This window comes from Gadus macrocephalus, chromosome 5 (genome assembly GCF_031168955.1).
Source record: "Gadus macrocephalus chromosome 5, ASM3116895v1".
In the NCBI taxonomy this organism is placed as follows: domain Eukaryota; kingdom Metazoa; phylum Chordata; class Actinopteri; order Gadiformes; family Gadidae; genus Gadus; species Gadus macrocephalus.
In genome coordinates this window covers 8,440,438-8,459,337 of record NC_082386.1, presented here as the reverse complement: position 1 = coordinate 8,459,337, position 18,900 = coordinate 8,440,438, and the positions used below count along the sequence as shown (strand labels likewise).

Below are 18,900 nucleotides of genomic sequence, written 5' to 3'. Positions count from 1 at the left end.
AAATGGGGCAGATAAAAAAAACGGCTGTGGGAAGAGTTCAGTTCCTGAACCATTCCTGTGCTCGGCCCGGTATGATCGTACGTGTGTGAGTGCATGTGTGTGTGTGTGTGTGTGTGTGTGTGAGTGCATGTGTGTGTGTGTGTGTGTGTTGAACTAGGTCAACGTCTAACCGAATGGCTTCTCCCCGACAACCGGTGCCATGGGGAACCGAACCCCCCGGCCTCAGCCTCAATGGCCATCCCTGCGATTCGGTCTGAGCCGGGGGGCTCGCACTGGGTCCGACCTAGTAGGGTGGGCCCCCAACCAAACAGTCCCTCGCGGACCGCTGTCCAGCATTTTCAAACTTCAGACGTTTAATGGTTCATTCCAGCAGAGATCACGATCACTCAATTTAAATCAACTGCTGCCACCGTTTCTCAATGGCCACGTTGTTGTGGTTCTTTGCACGATTGATGTGATGGACTCATAATTGCCGTAATTATGGCTGCTGAAATGTCAACAAACCTCGGAAAATGTCAACAACCGTGATGGCAGACCTTTGTAAAGGTGTTTCTCACACACACACACACACACACACACACACACACACACACACACACACACACACACACACACACACACACACACACACACACACCTTGTTGTCTGGAGTAGATGGCCACGGAGCCGGTGACCAGGCCGGCGTAGAGACAGCGCCCCCTGTGGACCAGGCTGGTGACGGTGGACTTCTCCGGGGTGAAGAAGTGCTGCAGGCGGACCTTCTTGGAGCGCTGGCTGCTCTTGTACACGATGATGCTGAGGACACATTCAACCGCACGGGCGACCCATCGGTTCAGTCAGAATACACACACACTCCCTGCTGAAGTGTGCACTGTGAGATCTTCAGCAGAAACACTGATAGTGTGGACAGAGTGGATCACAATGCGATCATTGTTTGGACGCAGGTGTTTATACTGCAATTAAACTTTAATACGTAACCTTGCGCAGAAAGATTGGGTTCTATATTTTTATAATTATAAATGATAAAAAACAGAACACTAAACCAGATTTACGCTTGAGTAACATCAATGGACGCTTTTTTTTTAACCAATCAGATGACAAATGTACACGATTTCCTCAGAAACGGTGCCAGCGATTGTTCAGCGCCATGCATACAGGCGCGCACACGCGCATGCATACAGACAGACACGCGCACACACACACACACACACACACACACACACACACACACACACACACACACACACACACACACACACAGAGGGCCATCTAACCCCCTCACCTGCCCTCCTCCATGCCCAGGCAGACGGTGGGGGTGTCGCTGGCCCTCCCCGGGGGGCCGTGGTGGTGAACCCCCTCGCGGGGCGCGTCCCCGTTCTGCTGGGTCGGCGGCTCGGCCGGGACGTAGGCCATGCAGAGGATGCGGGACTCCACGTTGAAGCACTCGGTCACCTTGGGGTTGGAGCTCTGCATGGCCACGATGGCTATCTGGCCCATCTGGTTGGTGCAGCTGGCCACCTGAGCACACGTATTGGGCCGTTTTATAAATGGTTTGTATGGGGGGGGGGGGGTCATTGAGAGGACTATAATAAACAACCCATCTACAATGGATCTGAGAATCTCTAGAAAGGATTTGTCAGGACTCTCCCTTCATTTAAATAACGTCAGCGTTTGTCATTCAAACGATTTTAGTAATCATCTGCCAAGTATCCAATATATTATGTTGAATATCACCACGGCACGGGCTGTCATCCCTAAAGTCTGGGAGGACATCATGGCAGAATGTTGCTGTCAGCCTTTGTTGCTGTCAAAGCTCAATCATTTTTGCCCTTGAGGGAAAAAAAAGTGACTGAATAATATTAAAATCGCACAAGATGCCACAAAAGAGCACTATTTACACAGCACTTACCCCTCAAAGACCTAACGGTAATGGCAAGACGCTCAAAAGGCCATTGATGATCCTGTGCTTTCGCTAAGTAGCCGTTTAATTATTCATTATTAACCCCTGAACCGTCTGGCAAAGTAGCTGCTATTTAATGAACGACACTCTAAAATAAAGAGTTGGCGGCGTTAATGGAGATGTGACGGTGGACACAATGCAATAGTCTGAGGCGAGGAAAAAAAAAAAAAAAAAAGGTAAGAAAGAGAGCTTTATGTGAAAGCGTAAAACTTTTCCCCAGGCAGAGGGGGACTGACCCAGACACAGCCATGGCCCAGGGCGGGGCTGTCCGCTGTGCTCTCCGTGTTGACGTGGGGCTCGGGGTTGTGGACTGCACACTCCACCTGGGGCGGCACAGGGGGAGAGGGGGGGGGGGGGAGTGGGAGGGTGATCAGTCGACAGAACGCCGTCACAGGCGCCGATACTCCAGGAGAGTAATAGTTCAACAATGTCACTGCTCTTTGGACAGTAATGGTAGTGTCTGTGGTTAGGACCGACTGAACTACCAACTAATGCTGAGGTGCTTCAGGAGGAGTGTGTGTGCGTGTCTGTCTGTGTGTATGTGAGGAGAACAATAGAGCAACCATGACCTCATGGAGCTTGGATAAAGAGGAAGAGTGTTTTGGGAGGAGTGTTTTTGTAAGTCTGTCTGCGGCAGTGTGGAGGTGTGTGTGTGCAGGTGCGTGTGTGTGTGTGTGTGTGTGTGTGTTTGCGTTAAACCCTGTCCCGATATGGCTCACACTCCCTACCACTACATGTGGATCAAATCCATAGGGGCCTGTGCTACCTGGAACTCCTGGGGGCTAGACCTAATGTGTGTGGTGTGTGTGTGTGTGTGTGTGTGTGTGTGTGTGTGTGTGTGTGTGTGTGTGTGTGTGTGTGTGTGTGTGTGTGTGTGTGTGTGTGTTCACCTTGAACTCCTGCAGCTTGGACATGACCACTGGCATCTGCCGGAGCAGCAGAGGATGTTTCTGCCTCTTGATCTGACTCACATCATCCTCAGCAAAGTACCAGCCCTGCAAGTTGTCCTCCTCTGACACAGACACAGACACACCTTTCATTTAGCTATATGGATCAAGTTAAGACCACTACAGGCCTCTTAGTCACAGTTAATAATCTTCCCATCCACATACAAAGCCAGCTGGATTATCTAAAACAGTCCTCCGGGATTCGGAGGCCAACCGAATCCCGTTTATGAACAGCTCTGCATTTAGAACAAAGCCGAGCAGGAAGTGAGCATCATCTGCCCCCAGACAGACGCAGGATGAGCCCGTCTGTGTGATGCAGTGGAACCAAAAGCAGGGGAAACTGCCGGAACGCTTCAGTCCAGTTATGATCAGTGTGCAGCTCGCTCAGATGGCTCTGCATCGCGGTTTCGGTTCCAGAGAGGCTTCACAGTGCCGGCGCTGATGTATTTGCATGACAGCAGCCCTCAAACCCCAGCAAAAGGCAACAGGGAATATAAAACCATAAACCCAGTGGAAAAAATGAAAGGAGAGTAAACGGAGGGAAAAAGCATAAGATGGAAGGCACAAGGCCGTCTGAGTCACACATCCCGTTTGGGTTGATGAAGACACAGTCTGAGGCTGTGAGGTACCTAGCGCCAGCTTGGCCATCTGCAGGTTGCTGATCCACGACTGCTTGATGGCCGGGCTGAAGGTGTTGAACACGGCGCTGAAGTACGTCGGTTTGCCCGTCCTGCAGACAGAACCAAAGTCAACAAGCAGTAGCGCATATTTCCACTAATCCTAGGAGAGGTGACAGAGATGGCGGAATAAAGTTTAAAACAGAGAGCAGAGTTATGTCTGAGCATCGGCAAGCATTTTTACGATTTGGAACGTCCGTCAGATATCCGGATGGGCTGCATTGACTACTAGATAGAGCCAATACATTGCTAAATGCCCTAAATATAAATGTTAGACACTTTATCTTTAGCGACTAACAATGAGTACATTTGTCAGAAGAAAGAGAAACAATATATCACTGTTAGTACAGTAAGGATGTTCATAGAACCAAGTGCCAAGCACTAACAAGTGTTGGGTTAACCCATTCCCCGTATACAACAGAGTCAGGATAAGAGCTAATACAGTTTCAAACTCATTAGCCTCATGGCAACCGAGGGTGATACATGTTAACAGTTTAAAAATAAGCCTGTCTGGAGTGCAACAGGTGTGTGCATTGAGTTCATGGAGTTGATGGAGTGCATGGGACCGTGACTTCCATATATCACCGTCAGCTTAGCTAATGATGATATATTAAAAGTCACGGTCCAATTATTTCCGTACCAGCTCATTTAGACCTATATTTAAAAGGTGTGTGTGTATGTTAAGGGCGCCTAGGGGGCAGAGGGTGGTTGAGTAGGGGGTCCCAGCTGCTCATGCTGAGGCGTGGCCGTGGCATGAGGTAGTCTAGGGAGACGCAGCTGTGATGCCAAAGATAACCGTGGATAAACCGGCTGCACAGGATGGATGGAGTGACGGGAAGAGGAAGTGAACTCAGAGGGACATGAAGAAAAGGAGAGAGAGTGTCAGGGTCAGGGGAAGAGAGAGAGAGAGAGGCAGGGGAAGGAGGGAGAGAGAGTCGGAAAAGGAGAGAGAGAGGAAGGGGAAGAGAGGGAGAGAGAGTTAGCAAAGGAGAGAGAGTGGCAGGAGAAGAAGGGAGAGAGAGCTTCAGAGCGAGAGAGAGAGATTCTGTTACAGTGGGGGAGGTGGCGTGAGTAAACAAGTTCAAGGTGGATGCTTGGGGGCCAATATGCAGACAATAACAGTGTGTGTGTGCGCGTGTGTGTGTGTGTGTGAGAGTCTGTGTGAGTCTGTGTGTGGCTCAGACACTTGTAAGGAACAGCTGTGTCGCCAGAAGCCTTGGGATGTTCACACCAGGGGGAGAGAAATATTCTGGTCCGTCTGTGTGATTTGCGTCTTATATTAGCACTAGTGGATGAAACACCAGTAAATACATCACACGAACGAAGCACGAACAAAGAACACCAAGAGCAGAAGGAAGGGGGCGGTTGGGAGGGGGGGGGAGTGATAAGATGTCCGTGTGTCTGCGTGTCTGTGTGCCTGTCTGTCTGTGTCTGTCTGTCTGTGGGTCTGTATGGGTTGAGGGGGGAGAGGGGAAGAACCAACTTGTCGTGTTTCCCGGGCAGCTGCAGCTGGATCCTGCAGCGGTCGGCCGCCCGGATCTCCTCCTCCTTCTTCAGGATCAGCCTCTGGAGCCCCGACATCCAGTCCTGGGCCACTGCGGGGTTCACGTTCTGCCGCCCAGCACCCCGAGGAGAGAGGGAGAGAAGGGAGGGGGATGGAGAGGGGCAGGGGTCCAGAGAGACGAGAGGGGTGAACAGTGGGAAGAGAGCAGAAAGACACAATCACATTTAGCAGATGCCGTTATCCACATCAACTTAAACCGATTCATACACATACAGTATATATGGCGGAGTCCATCGTCAAGTATACACACACAAACAAATACACATTAGGGAGTCAACCATGCAAAGCGATAGCCACTTCGTCGGGGGCAGTTAGGGGTGGGTGTCTTGCTCAGGGACAACTCGGCACTCCGCTAGGAGGGGGAGCCGGGGATCGAACTAGCAACCCTCCGATTTCACGACAATCCGTTAAGCTGACTTAGGATAAGGAAACGACGAGCAGACTGAAGGGGGGAGGTGGGATGAGTCGACTGGCCCTCACCATGGCAACTGCAAACAAAGTGGAGGGTGGACGAACAGTGCTGGGGCAGTCGCTGTTGATTCATAAATGTCAATAAAAAACAAAGCTGTTCAGGGCATTTTGTCGAAGATATTAAATATTCAGGGGTGTTGACGCTTGCTGCCCGTCGACTTGCTCTAGATGAGAATACCCCTCTGGCACAACTCTCCGTCAAGCTCCTCGTCCCCGGTCTATTGTATGAGACGCATGTCTCTCAGTGTGTTCTCCGTGTCTCCATCTGAACTCTGCAACGGTTTGACAGCCCCTGCCAGCACGAACACTCGTACACATTCTCTGCGCTGCACATGGGCCAAAGTGTGCGTGTCTGTCTGTCTGACTGTCAATGTCTGTGTCTATTTGTGTGTGTATGTGTCGATGTGTACGTATGTCTGTCTGTGTGTGTAAGTGTATTTCTTTGGGCGTATTTGTTTGTGTGTGTGGCCACAGGTTGACATGACAGGCATGAAATTGCCTAAAATCAGTAGATTTTGGTTTGCCTGTGTGTGTGAGTTGGAGGGGGGGGGGGTGACTTTCTTCAGTCCAACAGTCCACGCTGGCACATTCCATCTGCTCAGACATAATATGCCTAGCAGGCTGCCCAGGCTCCATGGAAACCAGAGAAAGGAGCTGGCTGGATGAGTTGTAAAGTCCTTGGAAGCCACGCAGCAGAAAGTCTGCTTCTGTCCACTTCTGTCTGGCTTATTGATACATATCTTTGAGAAGCTACGATTTACTAACTGATGAATAAGACTTCATAGGAATGTCCTCCATTTCCTCAGAGAAGATATTGAGCAGTTTGTGTGTTTGTGCATCTATGTGTGTGTGTACCTATGTGTGTGTGTGTGTGTGTGTGTACCTATGTGTCTGTCTCTGTGTTTCTACCTGATAGATTCCCTTGAGGCTGCCGATCATGCTGGAGATCTGGTTGACCAGGCTGAGGTCGTGGATGAGGTTCTGCAGGTCCTGGTACAGCTGGCCTGGTCCCATGTACAGCTTGCCTGGGACACACACACACACACACACACACACACACACACACACTTTAGCATAGGAACGATCCCAGAGTAGTATATATTTTATTTACTTATCTTACTTTCCAGACAAAGGCTTTCATTCAAATCTTGAGATGTTATGAGTGGAACTGGACACAACAAAAGCGATCACCACCAAAATAGCAGTGTATAACTAAATCAAATTATGAAATTATGAGCACGGCAACTACGCCTGCACAAGATTTTGATATCAACAACACTGTTGGCACAAATCAAACAGACTTGCTTGCGGCCGCAGAGGTAGTTTGGGAAGGAAAAATTCCATCATTCAGCATGGCAATCCAGAACATGTACAAATGCATCAAGGCATGGCATACGTGTGGTGAGGCGTGCTGAGTCGACACGCGATCACCGCAGTGCACTTTGGCACCGTGGAGACGGTGGGGTGTGGTTCCCCTGACACGACGGCCTTGATGCATGGTGAAAGCTGGCAGCACCGAATGAGAGCATTTAACGAGTCTGCTGATTTACACTGACAACCAGACAGAGGCGGATCAATAAAGAGGATGGATCGATTGGTACAGCGGGACAGCTCTGCACAGTGCGCGTTGGCTTTCACCGCTGCTCCTCTGGGAGGGGGGGGGGTGCAATTCAGCCACCTACACAAAAGGCGTTCGAGATACATTGCACTGTTTGGGCCAAGCTCTAGTTCAATAACACAATTGTAACTGTGAATTGATGTGCTTACCGACAACACACACACACACACACACACACACACACACACACACACACACACACACACACACACACACACACACACACACACACACACACACACACACACACACACACACACACACACACACACACACACACACACATACACACACACACACTTAGTGAACAGTAAGGCATCTCGTGGGCTAGGAGAAAGCTGCCGACGTGTAACTGATCGGACGCCAAATACAAAGGAGGAGAAAGAAACAATGAAACGCAACTGCTGCATCCACACACACACAGACATATATACAGACACACGCACACACACATATATATATATATATATATATATATATATATATATATATTTAACTATTCTACAGCCCGATGAAGGTGGACCAAAGAAAGGGAGGCAGGGAATCAGGAAGGAAGGAAGGGTTAAGCTGAAAGAGAGTGGAGGAACAAGAAGCCTGGAGCTACGGTCCTCCTCTCACTGGCTTCCCTCCTCCTTTTTGTCTTACAAATAGACACTGAGGCTGCCTCAGTGTTACAGCACCATGGCAACATAGAAGCCCCCCACTGCCCCCACCCGATGCATTAGAATGCCGCCTTACAGGGGACTCAGGGAAACCTCAGTCGTGGTATTTGTACCTCCATTCAGAGCACTTGGCATGCATCAGGTGCTCCACTACTGCGCAGAGGAAGCCAGGCTCTTAGACTTCCTAGCAGCACGGATGCTAAAACCGTTTAGCCCCGTTTGTTTGCGGATGCAAAAGCAAAACACACAAACAATGTACCTCGGTAAACCTACTGTAGTGTGTTAGTTTGCCTCTTTCGTGCTCTTCGAATTCTCTAGTGTAGCGTGCAACTTCAGTTACGCAAACCATAGCCCTTCAATCTTGGCTGCTACATGATTGACTATAGGATTAGTACTCACTGCTATTCTTTCTGCATGATTTGAAATTGACTGGCAGACCAGGGACCACTAATTCATCCACTGCTAATTTCATTGCCAATCCAGCTATTCACCTTAAGAAGAATCTAGACAAAGTTTTGATACAAACTAAGTAATTTCCCTTTCTTTTTGGGCAAGAAATCTGCCCCAAAATAAAAAAAGAACAACAGAGAAAATCAATATTTCTCAATAATTCACCCAATTCAGTGAAGAAAGAGAGGCAGGTACAAAAGCCTGGCAGAGCCACACCAGCACCAAGCCCATAAACACACCACAGCCGGACTGACTAGACACCCCGGGGCCCGGTGCATGAGAGGGGCTTCTGTGGAAGCCCTTGCACCCTGGCTCCAGCCTCCACAATGATCCTTTGTGGCGGCCCCAAATGTCCTGGCACCTTAGCGAGCGTCAAGGCTTGAGAATAACGCCCCGTGCCCACTACCTCCGTCAGTTGTCCGTTGCCCATTGACTTTGAATGGGGACGGTCGCGCAATGCATTGTGGATCCGTCCGTTGACTTGGAGTGTTCGCCACCGTCAAAAAGTTGAAAAATGTTCAACTTTTTCGGCCGCGACGGATCCGTCATCCAATCAGATCGCGTATGCAAATTTAAGCACTGTGACGCGACTCGGGCTCTGACGATACTGGAAAGCGGGAAAGCGGGTCATCTTGCCTCGCAACAAGCAGGAAGAAGCGGGAAGAACCCGGCGAAGCGATTTGATTGGCTGACGGTTGCCTCTGCAAAGACTACTCCCCCATCCGTCAGCCACGCCTTCCCACGTCCGTTGACTGACGGTGCAGTGGGCACGAGGCGTAACCTGGGCACATCTCGGAGGCAAACAAAGCGCCGACTCATGGCTCGCCATGTTCCCCTCGCCCCTGATGACACATACCGGGCGGCACAATGCAGGTCAGAACAGAAGACAAGCAAACAGAACGGCTTGGCGGGGATAAATCAGCACTTACTCAAAGCGGTTGAGGTAAGCTCGGAGCAGTGTGGGGGGGTGACGTCATGCTGGATGGGATCTAAGGGGGCGAGTGGCCCGGTCTGCTTTTGGGCTGAATGCTGCAGGACTGTGGAAGCCATTGTTTTACCGCTTGCCGAAGGTTCCTGAACCACCCACGTAAGCCCACGGAAAACCATTGTTTCCTGTGCTACCCACTTTGCAAAATGACCATCTCGCCACACACGACTCTAAATGTAAACAGAATATTTGCGGACATTGTTACGACAGGCCTTGACCCCCCCATGACAGTCGTTACCCACCTAACAGCCATAGGGTCCTCGTATTGGACAGCTAGTGTGGAGTCACTGGGCCAGGTCCTACATGCCTTCACCTGCTAGGACCTGATGGCTTGGGATGGAAGCCTTCAGCCATCCCGTCTTTACGCAGATCCGTCTGCCTGCCCTCTTGACACAATGTGTTTCATGTCACAGAGCACAGCCTACTGCACGGCTGTAGCATTGCACAAGGCATAATGTGCGAATGTGGATTGTTGAACACAATTTCAGCTCTCTTCAGCTCCCATATGCAACCAATGCAGCAACACTCTCGAAGCATTTGGAACTACATGAATATCAGTGATCATCCTGGCTGCATAAAGCCAAATGGAACTCTGGCAGCCGCATTCTAAACAGCACTGAACACTAGTCACGCACGAAAGAACGAACGATGGAGAGAGAGAGACAGAGAGAAAGAGGCAAAGCAATAGAGCGAGGGAGAGAGAGAGACAGAAAGAGGCAAAGCAATAGAGCGAGGGAGAGAGATAGAGAGAAAGAGGAAAAAGCAATAGAGAGAAGGAGAGAGACAGAGACAGAGACAGATACAGGGTTAGAAAAAGTTCAGCAGTCCCCGGGAGGCAGGGTAAGAAAGGGAGAGAGAAAGTAGCAAGAGAGAGACACAGACAGAGGGAGTGAGAACGAGAGGTCAGAGCTTTTGCGTGTAATTGACTGGAGGTAATTCTAGCCCCCGGCCACAGGCGATAGAAAATGGAAGGCTTTGACCTCAGCTGTGTCCCGCTGAACCTGTTGACGGCCACACACCGGTCAACATCAAAGCACCGAGATGAACGGAACCCGCAACCCGCCACGGGCTTCACACTAACAAAAATACACACACACACACGCACACAGGTGTATGCTCAAGACACAAACTAACTTCTAGCCTAGAATTAATACAGACCACTAATTACCCGGTGAAGTTGTGGCTCGGTGGCTCAGCAGCTGCCTGTGACAGTGGAGAGGAGGAGAGGGAGGTAGTGGAAACACTGAGGTCACTGAACTCGGCTATTTGGCTCATGCGGGCAGCTAATGCCTTTACAAGAAACCAGATGAAAAATTTGTCAACTTGAAGTTTCATATACTCGCAGCGCGTGTTAACCAGCAACACCCCACATCGCCTCAAAAGGAGTGTGGCCAGTACGGGTATCGAACCCGCGACCTTGGCGTTATTAGCACCACGCTCTAACCAACTGAGCTAACCGGCCAATTTTTTGACACAACAACAACATTAGCCTCGTCACCTCTCCCCAAGCTCCTTCAGTGTCTCTAGCATTAGATAACATTTCAGCAGAAGTTAAAGTAAGTCCAGCTCCATGCAGATATATAAAAATCCTTCCCCAGCCGTTGGAGAGCTGAACTCTCTTGGAACAAAAACCCTGGTAGGAATTTATTGACATCGAATTTTCCACCACAGTATCTCAGGTAGGAACAGAGGAATGGAAAACTCTACACACCGAGGCCAATGGACAACATATTTGCTGGCGTTACGGCGGTGGATATGATTTGCTTATCATACTTGGCTTAGCGTTGATGACCACCTTCTCCCCGGAGTGGTGCTGGGCCGCGGGGTGGCGGCCCGTGTCGGGCACGTCCTCGCTGGAGCCGAACTCCACCACGTCCACCAGGCCCAGGGGGACGCTCCACTTCAGCAGGAACTTGTGTCCCGGGGGGGCATTGCCGATGGCCCCGCCCCCGCTGCCGTCCTGGCTGCATCTAGTGAGAGGGGAGGGGTCAATTAACAAGCTCAACCAGCCACACCTTGGTGACCAATCAGCTAGCATGCCGAATAACGTGAATCACAATGAAAAGATAATGTACTTACAATGTAATGTTAATTCGCTTTGGATATATACGTCTGCTAAATGCCCTAAATGTAAATAATTATTCCAGGGTATTTTGCTACTCATGGTTGTGGTTTGATGAGATAAACCCTGTGGCTAGCAATTTTAGAAAACGAGGTTGATCGCTAACAGGGTTGGGTTATATTACTACCAAGATTGCAATTCAAGTTTTTTATCCCCTGTTGGAACAGGCAGAAAGGCTTCGGGCCTTTGGGCAGCCGGCCTGCTGTGATGACGACACAACGCGGTGGAAACCCCGGGGAGTTTCCCTCCTGCTCCCTTTCCTGAGATCGTCCCAAGCCACACTTCACAGGCACGTACAAGTCCCAACGCAGACACTCGGCGTGAGTATGGACAGGACACGTTTAGCCTGCTACTTCCTTCTGGTTAGCCCTGATGCTACAAAGACAAAGTATCTAAACGTGTCATTCTAACCAGGGGGGAAACAAAGCGACTTATAGCACCACAAACGTTTAAAAAAAAGTTAACATCACAAGGCAGATGGGTTACGTGTTCTGCTCATCACTGGATGAAGCGTTTGTATAAAACGGGGCTTCAGCCCAGTTGGGGGTCTGCTGGGGGGGTTCGAGGGGGGTTCGAGGGGGGCCGTTACCGGATGTTTGGCGTGGCGCACATCAGCACGTCGTTGAGCAGGAAGAGGCGTCGCTCCTTGGTTTTGATGATCTCGCCGCGCTCGTTGTAAACCGTCTCCACCATGTCGTCGGAGCGGATCAGGTGACGGCTGCCGTTGCTCAGGAGCTAGAGGGGTTCAGGGGGTCAGAGGTCAACACCAGGTGTACCAAGGCGAGCACAGCATGAACCCATTTGCTGAAAACGGTAGCAGTGAACCTCCATGCACGGCTCCGCCATGTGTTTCCATGCAGATAACGCTCGGAGGAGGCCGATATACAAACGGATAAATAATTACTTTTCCTCGGGAAGGCGGTGCCTGGTTTCCTGAGCACATGGCGGGCTACGACGGGCTCTATAAATACTACTCTTGTTTAGAAGGAGGAGAGCACTTGGCCCAGCATGTGAACCAGCTAGCTGAGAAGGGCCTCCCACACACTGATGCGAGGAGAATCTCTCTGAATGATTTAAACACCAGGAGCTTGAGTCTCTGAAGACGTCTGGAATCAGTGAAAACATCCGCGACTGATGATAAAGGAACGGACGAGGGTGGGATGGGTGAGCAGGGCCCAGCTCTGTCGTTGTAGATACGTGCACAACAGGAATGCAAACTCACCAATATTATGTGGATGGGTTTACATTCTTGGACGTGGGAAATACTCCGAATTAACTCGGCTATTTAAAATAAATAAATAGCTTAAAATAATAAAAATAAACATGCCGGGAAAATAATTAGATAATTCAAGACTGACAGGTAAAGAGGTTTAGGGAAATATTAGGAGGCATTTACTATTGGTGTTCTCTAGGAATGTGGCAGCACAGCATTGACGACAGACTTTCTTTCTGACATCGATCTACCAGTTCGTAAAACCACCTTAGTTTACAGCCTATACCATGAAAAACTGTGGCCAGTACGGGTATCGAACCCGCAACCTTGGCGTTATTAGCACGACGCTCTAACCAACTGAGCTAACCGTCCCCAGTTGCATAGATTTAGACACATTTGTGAGCACAACCCCAATCCCACTTCACATGTCTACCATAAGGGTGTGTGTTGTCCGGGGGAGATGCCATGACATCATAGTCGGTATGCACCACACACAGAAACTAACAAACTCCACCAAGGTGATGGCCATGCGTTTAGAAATATTATATTGTTTAGTGTTCAGTGCTTGATATTTTAGTTTTTCCTAAGTCAGGAACTTTCATTTTTTCATACCTTGCTGTTGATTATTGAATGGAAAAAAAAACATGATCAATAAGAACATACACATGGGAAAGTAGACCTATTGATTAGTAGTAACTAATCAATAGGTCTAGTGTGTGTGTTTTTATGTGTGTGTATGTGTGATTTTGTACGTGCCTGCGCATGTTAAAAAGAAAGGCAATTGTTGTTTTAGTTTACCTAAATCATGAACTTATGTTAATGAACCTCGTTATTGAATATTAGTAAGTATTGAATGAAATAAACATAAAAAAAATAAGATATTAATTATAGTCACTGTATGGTAAACAAGTGGTGTGGGCTTAGGGGTGCATTCACCAATGGGTCATTACAGGTATTACAGGGGCCGGTTAGCCCAGTCTGTTAGAGCGTGGTGCTAATAACGCCAAGGTCGCGGGTTCGATACCCGTACTGGCAACAGTTTTTTATTCAGCTCCTGGTCCAAGCACTTGCCATCTCCCTCCTAGACTACCTCAACTCGCTCCGGGCTGGACTCCCTTCCTACTCGACCGAACCTTCCAGAATGTCCAGAATGCTGCGGCACGCCTGGGGTTCAACCTACCAAAGTCCTCCCATGTGTGACCCCCACTGGCTCCCTGTAGTAGGTTCCATCTGACGCACTTATTTTGTACGTCCTGGCACTAAATGTAAGCACTTATTGTATGTTGTATGGCCTGGCACTTAAAAATAGCACTTGATAAAAAAATATCATTGAGTTTGTGCGTGTGCTTGTGTGCGTTTCTGCGTGTGTGCGTGTATGGACCTTGTTGAGGTAGCGCTCGTTCATGGCTTTGGCGATGTGTCTGATCTCACAGCGCTGGTCCGCCTCCCTCTTCTTCTCGTTCAGCTTCTCCGCCAGCGTCTCCAGCTCCGTCAGCGCCATCTGCAGGGGCAGCCGGTCGCCGTGGCCCACCGGGGTGTTCTTCAGCATGTCCTGGACACACACACACACACACACACACACACACACACACACACACACACACACACACACACACACACACACACACACACACACACACACACACACACACACACACACACACACACACAAAGACATGACTGGGTGAAAAGACGGCTAGTATTTTAACAAATAACTTTATTTCATTACGCTGGGCTCATTTGCTAATTTCAACTGGAAGTGAAGGTATCACAGGTGATCTGCATATTGCTTATTGAAGACATAAGCATAAACTATGTGAAGGAAAGTAGCAGGATTAAGAGAGATCTGAGGAAAAACATTTTTTGAAAGCCCATCTTGAGTATAGAGGGCACTCATCAAAAATCACACTTTAAAACATATGTGCCAAGTGCTCCCCCTGCTGGCCATCGGGCACACTACTCTGTCTGTGCTGTACATGTTCTATTTCATTCCTACTGACCGCCAGAGGCGGTGCTTTAGCACTGGATGTTCCATCTCGCGCTAAAGCACCGCAACCGTAGTTACATACGTAACTATCGTTCTCATTGAAGGTTTCTTGCTAGTTCAACAAGTGAGCCCCTAACCCCCAATACCTGGAGCAGCAGGATGAACTGAGGGAACCTCTGGATGGGCTTCATCATCAGGCCGTACAGAGTGACGCGGTCGCCGCTGGTCTCCTGACGAAGCTGAGCAGAGATAAACAGAGGGGCCATGATTCTTATAGTGCTGTCAATGCAGTGGTAGGGAATACATTGTACACATGGTCGTAAACTAGATACAGACGCTGTATCGTTTTTTATTTTTTTAAACCTATATAGTTTTTAGAAAATACAGTATGTGGCGGAAGATGATATGCCAACTCAACTTTGACCCGAAAATAGTCAACAAAATGCTGAGCGGGGGGGGGGGGGGGATATTTGAGCCTGATAGAGAAGATCTCCGGCAGGTACATTTATCAACAGACACTTGGATCAGCAAGATGCACACGCCACACTTTAATACTGAAGTAAATCTGCATTCCATTGGCAAATAAAACATCTTTGGCTGCATCTGATTAGATTTTTTTACCTTTCATACTCTGTGTGTGTGTGTGTGTTTTAACGAGAGAGTATGTGTGCATCTTTTTATGAGTGTGTGTGTGTGTGTGTGTGTGTGTGTGTGTGTGTTCCTGACCTTGAGGAAGTCCAGGAAGCTGGGCTTTGCGGCGCACGTCTTCCTCACCACGGCCATGGCTGTGCTGAAGTTGTTGACGTACTCGCTGTAAGCGTCCAGCACCATGGACTTGGAAAACTGGTGACACACACAAATACAATACATACATTCAATACAACACACAGGGAGTGGAAGTCAATTATTATTACAAACAGGCCGGATGGATATGTGGTTTTTGGTGAACATATTGGATATGTGTATTGAAGTACTGTGAAGCCTATTTATGACCATACTGTAAATTCTTACAGTTTGAAAAATGTTTGTGAACAATCCTTAGTTATTTAGCAACTACAGCCATTGCATCAACGGCAAACCACGCGTTTCAGACTTCAGTCGGGGCTCACCGACGCCACGAAGACGTCTCCGATCATCTCCAGGTTGTCCCAATCCGCCACGCGGCTGGCCAGGGCGATCTGGAAGAGGAAGTGGCACTGGAGGATCTCCCGCACCCGGTAGAAGATCATCTTCAGCTTCCTGTCACTCAGAAGTCTTGGCTCAACCTCCGACAGTGGCTTCTCGTACTGCTGTGGGATCAGAGGAGAGACAGGGGGATTCGACTAGCGACTCCACTGCAGTTTAAAATAAATAATGATCAACAGCACCACCGCTGGTCAAACATTGCTACTGCAGACATTCACATTAATGTTTAGTAATTTAGTAGATGATAATATCAAACGCAGACCCTTTAATCCAAGGCGATTTAAATAATGGACAGTGAATTATAGACTGTTTAGCAGCCGTCCTTGATTGAAGTGTTCAAAATTCCCTACCTCTAATATCCTCTTCAGGGCGTCCAGATAGTTCTTCTCACTCTCCAGTATCGATCCCAATATACACCGTCTCACCAGCTGTGGGGAAACAAACAGCAGTCCAGGGAGCTAGCCAATGAGCAGAGAGCTTTTGCATGGGTGCCATCGGTGGCTGATGTGGCTTTTGCAGGTGCATGCTGGGTACCTGCTGCTGCGACAGGCCCTCGGGGGCGGGCCCCAACACCGGCTCCACGTTGAAGCAGTCCACTTCGATGAAGAGGTCCGTCTCCTCGTCCTCAAAGAAGGCAGACTTCCTCTCTGTGACACACAAAGCGGAGGCCAGAGTCAAGCCAAGATAAACAAAGCCATAACGGAAAACACCAAGTCATTGTTCTAATCTTTCATTGGATCTCCTGAAGATAACCTTGTTACAACACGCAGGTTATATCAACACCAGTTCATTGGACGTTCATTGCTCTTGACACTATCGCCCAGAGCGGTATTGTATGCCAACAATGTATTTGAATTTTGCTTTAAACCTGGAGATAAAAACCTAGATGATACCGCAATGCGTACCGTTACAGAAGGACTTGGTCTTGATGTAAGAGCGTCCTTTTTTAACCGCTGCTTTGGTCTTCTCCAGTCCGTCTTTGGTGCCTTCCCTGGCAGCTTTCACCAGCTTTTGCATCTTCAGGCAAAAATTAAGAAAAACATATACATGACGGCATACTTATAAACGTTAACGTTAAACATTACTTTTTTCGCATGTATAAAGATCGGCCCATAAACGTTCCCCGAACAAAGAACCAGGGTGAGCTGTGGGAGTATAAGGGCAGTGTTAAGGACATGTTAGGACAGTTGATGTAAACAGAAGAGGAGAGGAGCAGGGGTGACCGTAGAGTTACCTCCACGACTCCAGCATGGAAGATGAACCCAATGACCCAACTTTTGTTAGACTTCACGGCTACCTTACTGAATAGCATGGAATGTGCCGTCATTTCTAGCAAGGCAATGGAATGCGAAGGTTAGCAACCCCGCTACAAAAGGGTGTTTAGGTGTTAGCTTTATTTATCATTTTTAAAATTCTGAAATTTGAAATGCAGGGTAGCATGGGACGACGGACATAAAGATAAACAACGCCGCTGACTCAACCATCACCACCATCATCACCACCACCACCACCGAGGCCACCACCATCACCAGCCAATCACATGAGAGCAGGATGAGGTCAACCAGTCTGTGAGCAGAGCCGAGACGCCCACGGCTGGGGTTAGCTAGGCCGAGAGAGAGAGCGTGAATATGGGTATTGTGGAGGGAAGAGAGTTGGAGGGGGGGCGGTCGGGACTACTTTGTCTAGCGCAGGGACACGGGAGAGGTGGTAGCGGGCAGGCGGTTTACCTTCTGCTCGTGCCTCTGCTTGAGCTGCTGCAGCTCTACCGTTCCCACTGTGTTTGCCATAAGATCTTTCATCTTTTTCTCATAGTGTTCTTTCAAGCGTGTCAGATCTTGAGAGAGCTAAACGGAAGCAAAGCAAGCGTTACTACTGGCAAAAGTTTGCGTGGCGAGTGTGTGGGGGACGTCCGTCGATTTGTTTTGTTGTAGACGTTTCTCCAGCAACAACACACCCCTTAAGCTTAAAAAAAATGCAGCCACCACGTCTTACATTACAATACACTGCACATTCAAATTACACACAGAAATACCATTGAAATGCAAAGCTAAGCAGTGACAGAGGGGTGTGCATCAGCAAAAGTGGATCGACGCCTTTGAACCCAAAAGGGCCGTCTACAATTAAGAGCGCACATACATAGCAAACACACAAACGAGATGGACGCAGGGCGATCCATCCACTGTCTTCATCCGAGTAGTGTGGAGCGAGGTAGCAATGAACCATACATGGGAACCAGGAATCAATAAGGGAATCAGGAATCAATAATGCAATCCATAGGGGGGGTTTCATCTCTGAATCCGCCCCTAGGATCAGAGTGTGAGCGAGTGAGACAGAGAGGGCCCAGGGGGGGGGGGGGGGAGGGGGTCGTGGATGTGGGAGTGTTTGGTGCGTGTACACACGTGGGTCTTCCTCTGCGGGGGCTTGCCCCTCATGAAGGCGTGGGGCATGCCGTTCTCGGGGCGGCCCTCGCCGTCGCTGGCCTCGTCGTAGCTCTCGAACTCGCTGGAGCTCCAGCCGGCGTCCAGCGAGCTGCCGCCGCCGCCGCCGCCGCCGCCGTCCTCCCCCAGCTCCACGTCGTCGTAGATCATGTCGTCTGGGTCTGCAACGCAACCGGGTCGTTAGCATGGGACACCGCCGCCGTGGACGGACTGGACTCGTTTGATTGTTCTTTAATTACTGGTCATGATGGGTGATAACATTTCTTATTCTGAATCGTTTCAGATTTAACTAGATTTTTGTTGCCAAATGTCTGGATCATAATCTCTACACATACAATGTGTGTGTGTGTGTAAGACCATTGGGAAATACAGCAATACCACTTATACAAAGAACAACATGATTCTATTTCTGGTGCTTGATAGCGTGCCTGGATCCATTTATAAAAGGCTGTACGTAAACCGTGTTCAAGTGTCACACAATAAAATCAAATCAAAGTGAAAGTAAGCAAATCAAATAGGCACGATGAGTTAGAGGAACTGGATGGGTTCAGGTTCATCACTGACCTGTGTTGGAGTCTGAGTTCTCCCTGGGCACGTCATCGTAGATCACCTCATCTG

The 18,900-nt window shown here is 49.1% G+C and overlaps 1 protein-coding gene and 1 non-coding gene across 2 annotated transcripts in view; both read right to left on the bottom strand.

The window, feature by feature from the left end:
• arhgef10 (Rho guanine nucleotide exchange factor (GEF) 10) overlaps positions 1-18,894 on the bottom strand; it is a 34,204-nt gene extending 15,310 nt beyond the window's left edge. Inside the window, exons 1-18 of the mRNA XM_060052006.1 lie at positions 18,847-18,894; positions 18,244-18,443; positions 16,750-16,861; positions 16,379-16,491; positions 16,195-16,272; positions 15,769-15,948; positions 15,386-15,502; positions 14,806-14,898; positions 14,054-14,224; positions 12,049-12,194; positions 11,111-11,307; positions 6,529-6,644; positions 5,068-5,195; positions 3,537-3,637; positions 2,851-2,972; positions 2,197-2,283; positions 1,283-1,518; positions 638-795 (exon numbers count right to left, since the gene is read on the bottom strand). Coding sequence (XP_059907989.1) covers positions 638-795; positions 1,283-1,518; positions 2,197-2,283; positions 2,851-2,972; positions 3,537-3,637; positions 5,068-5,195; positions 6,529-6,644; positions 11,111-11,307; positions 12,049-12,194; positions 14,054-14,224; positions 14,806-14,898; positions 15,386-15,502; positions 15,769-15,948; positions 16,195-16,272; positions 16,379-16,491; positions 16,750-16,861; positions 18,244-18,432 — 2,344 coding nt within the window. The 5' untranslated portion in view covers positions 18,433-18,443; positions 18,847-18,894. The remainder of the gene's footprint in view (positions 1-637; positions 796-1,282; positions 1,519-2,196; positions 2,284-2,850; positions 2,973-3,536; positions 3,638-5,067; positions 5,196-6,528; positions 6,645-11,110; positions 11,308-12,048; positions 12,195-14,053; positions 14,225-14,805; positions 14,899-15,385; positions 15,503-15,768; positions 15,949-16,194; positions 16,273-16,378; positions 16,492-16,749; positions 16,862-18,243; positions 18,444-18,846) is intronic.
• trnai-aau (transfer RNA isoleucine (anticodon AAU)) lies at positions 10,726-10,799 on the bottom strand. The gene has a single exon. It is a non-coding gene; the product is annotated as a tRNA-Ile (tRNA).
• Positions 18,895-18,900: the final 6 nt, after the last annotated feature.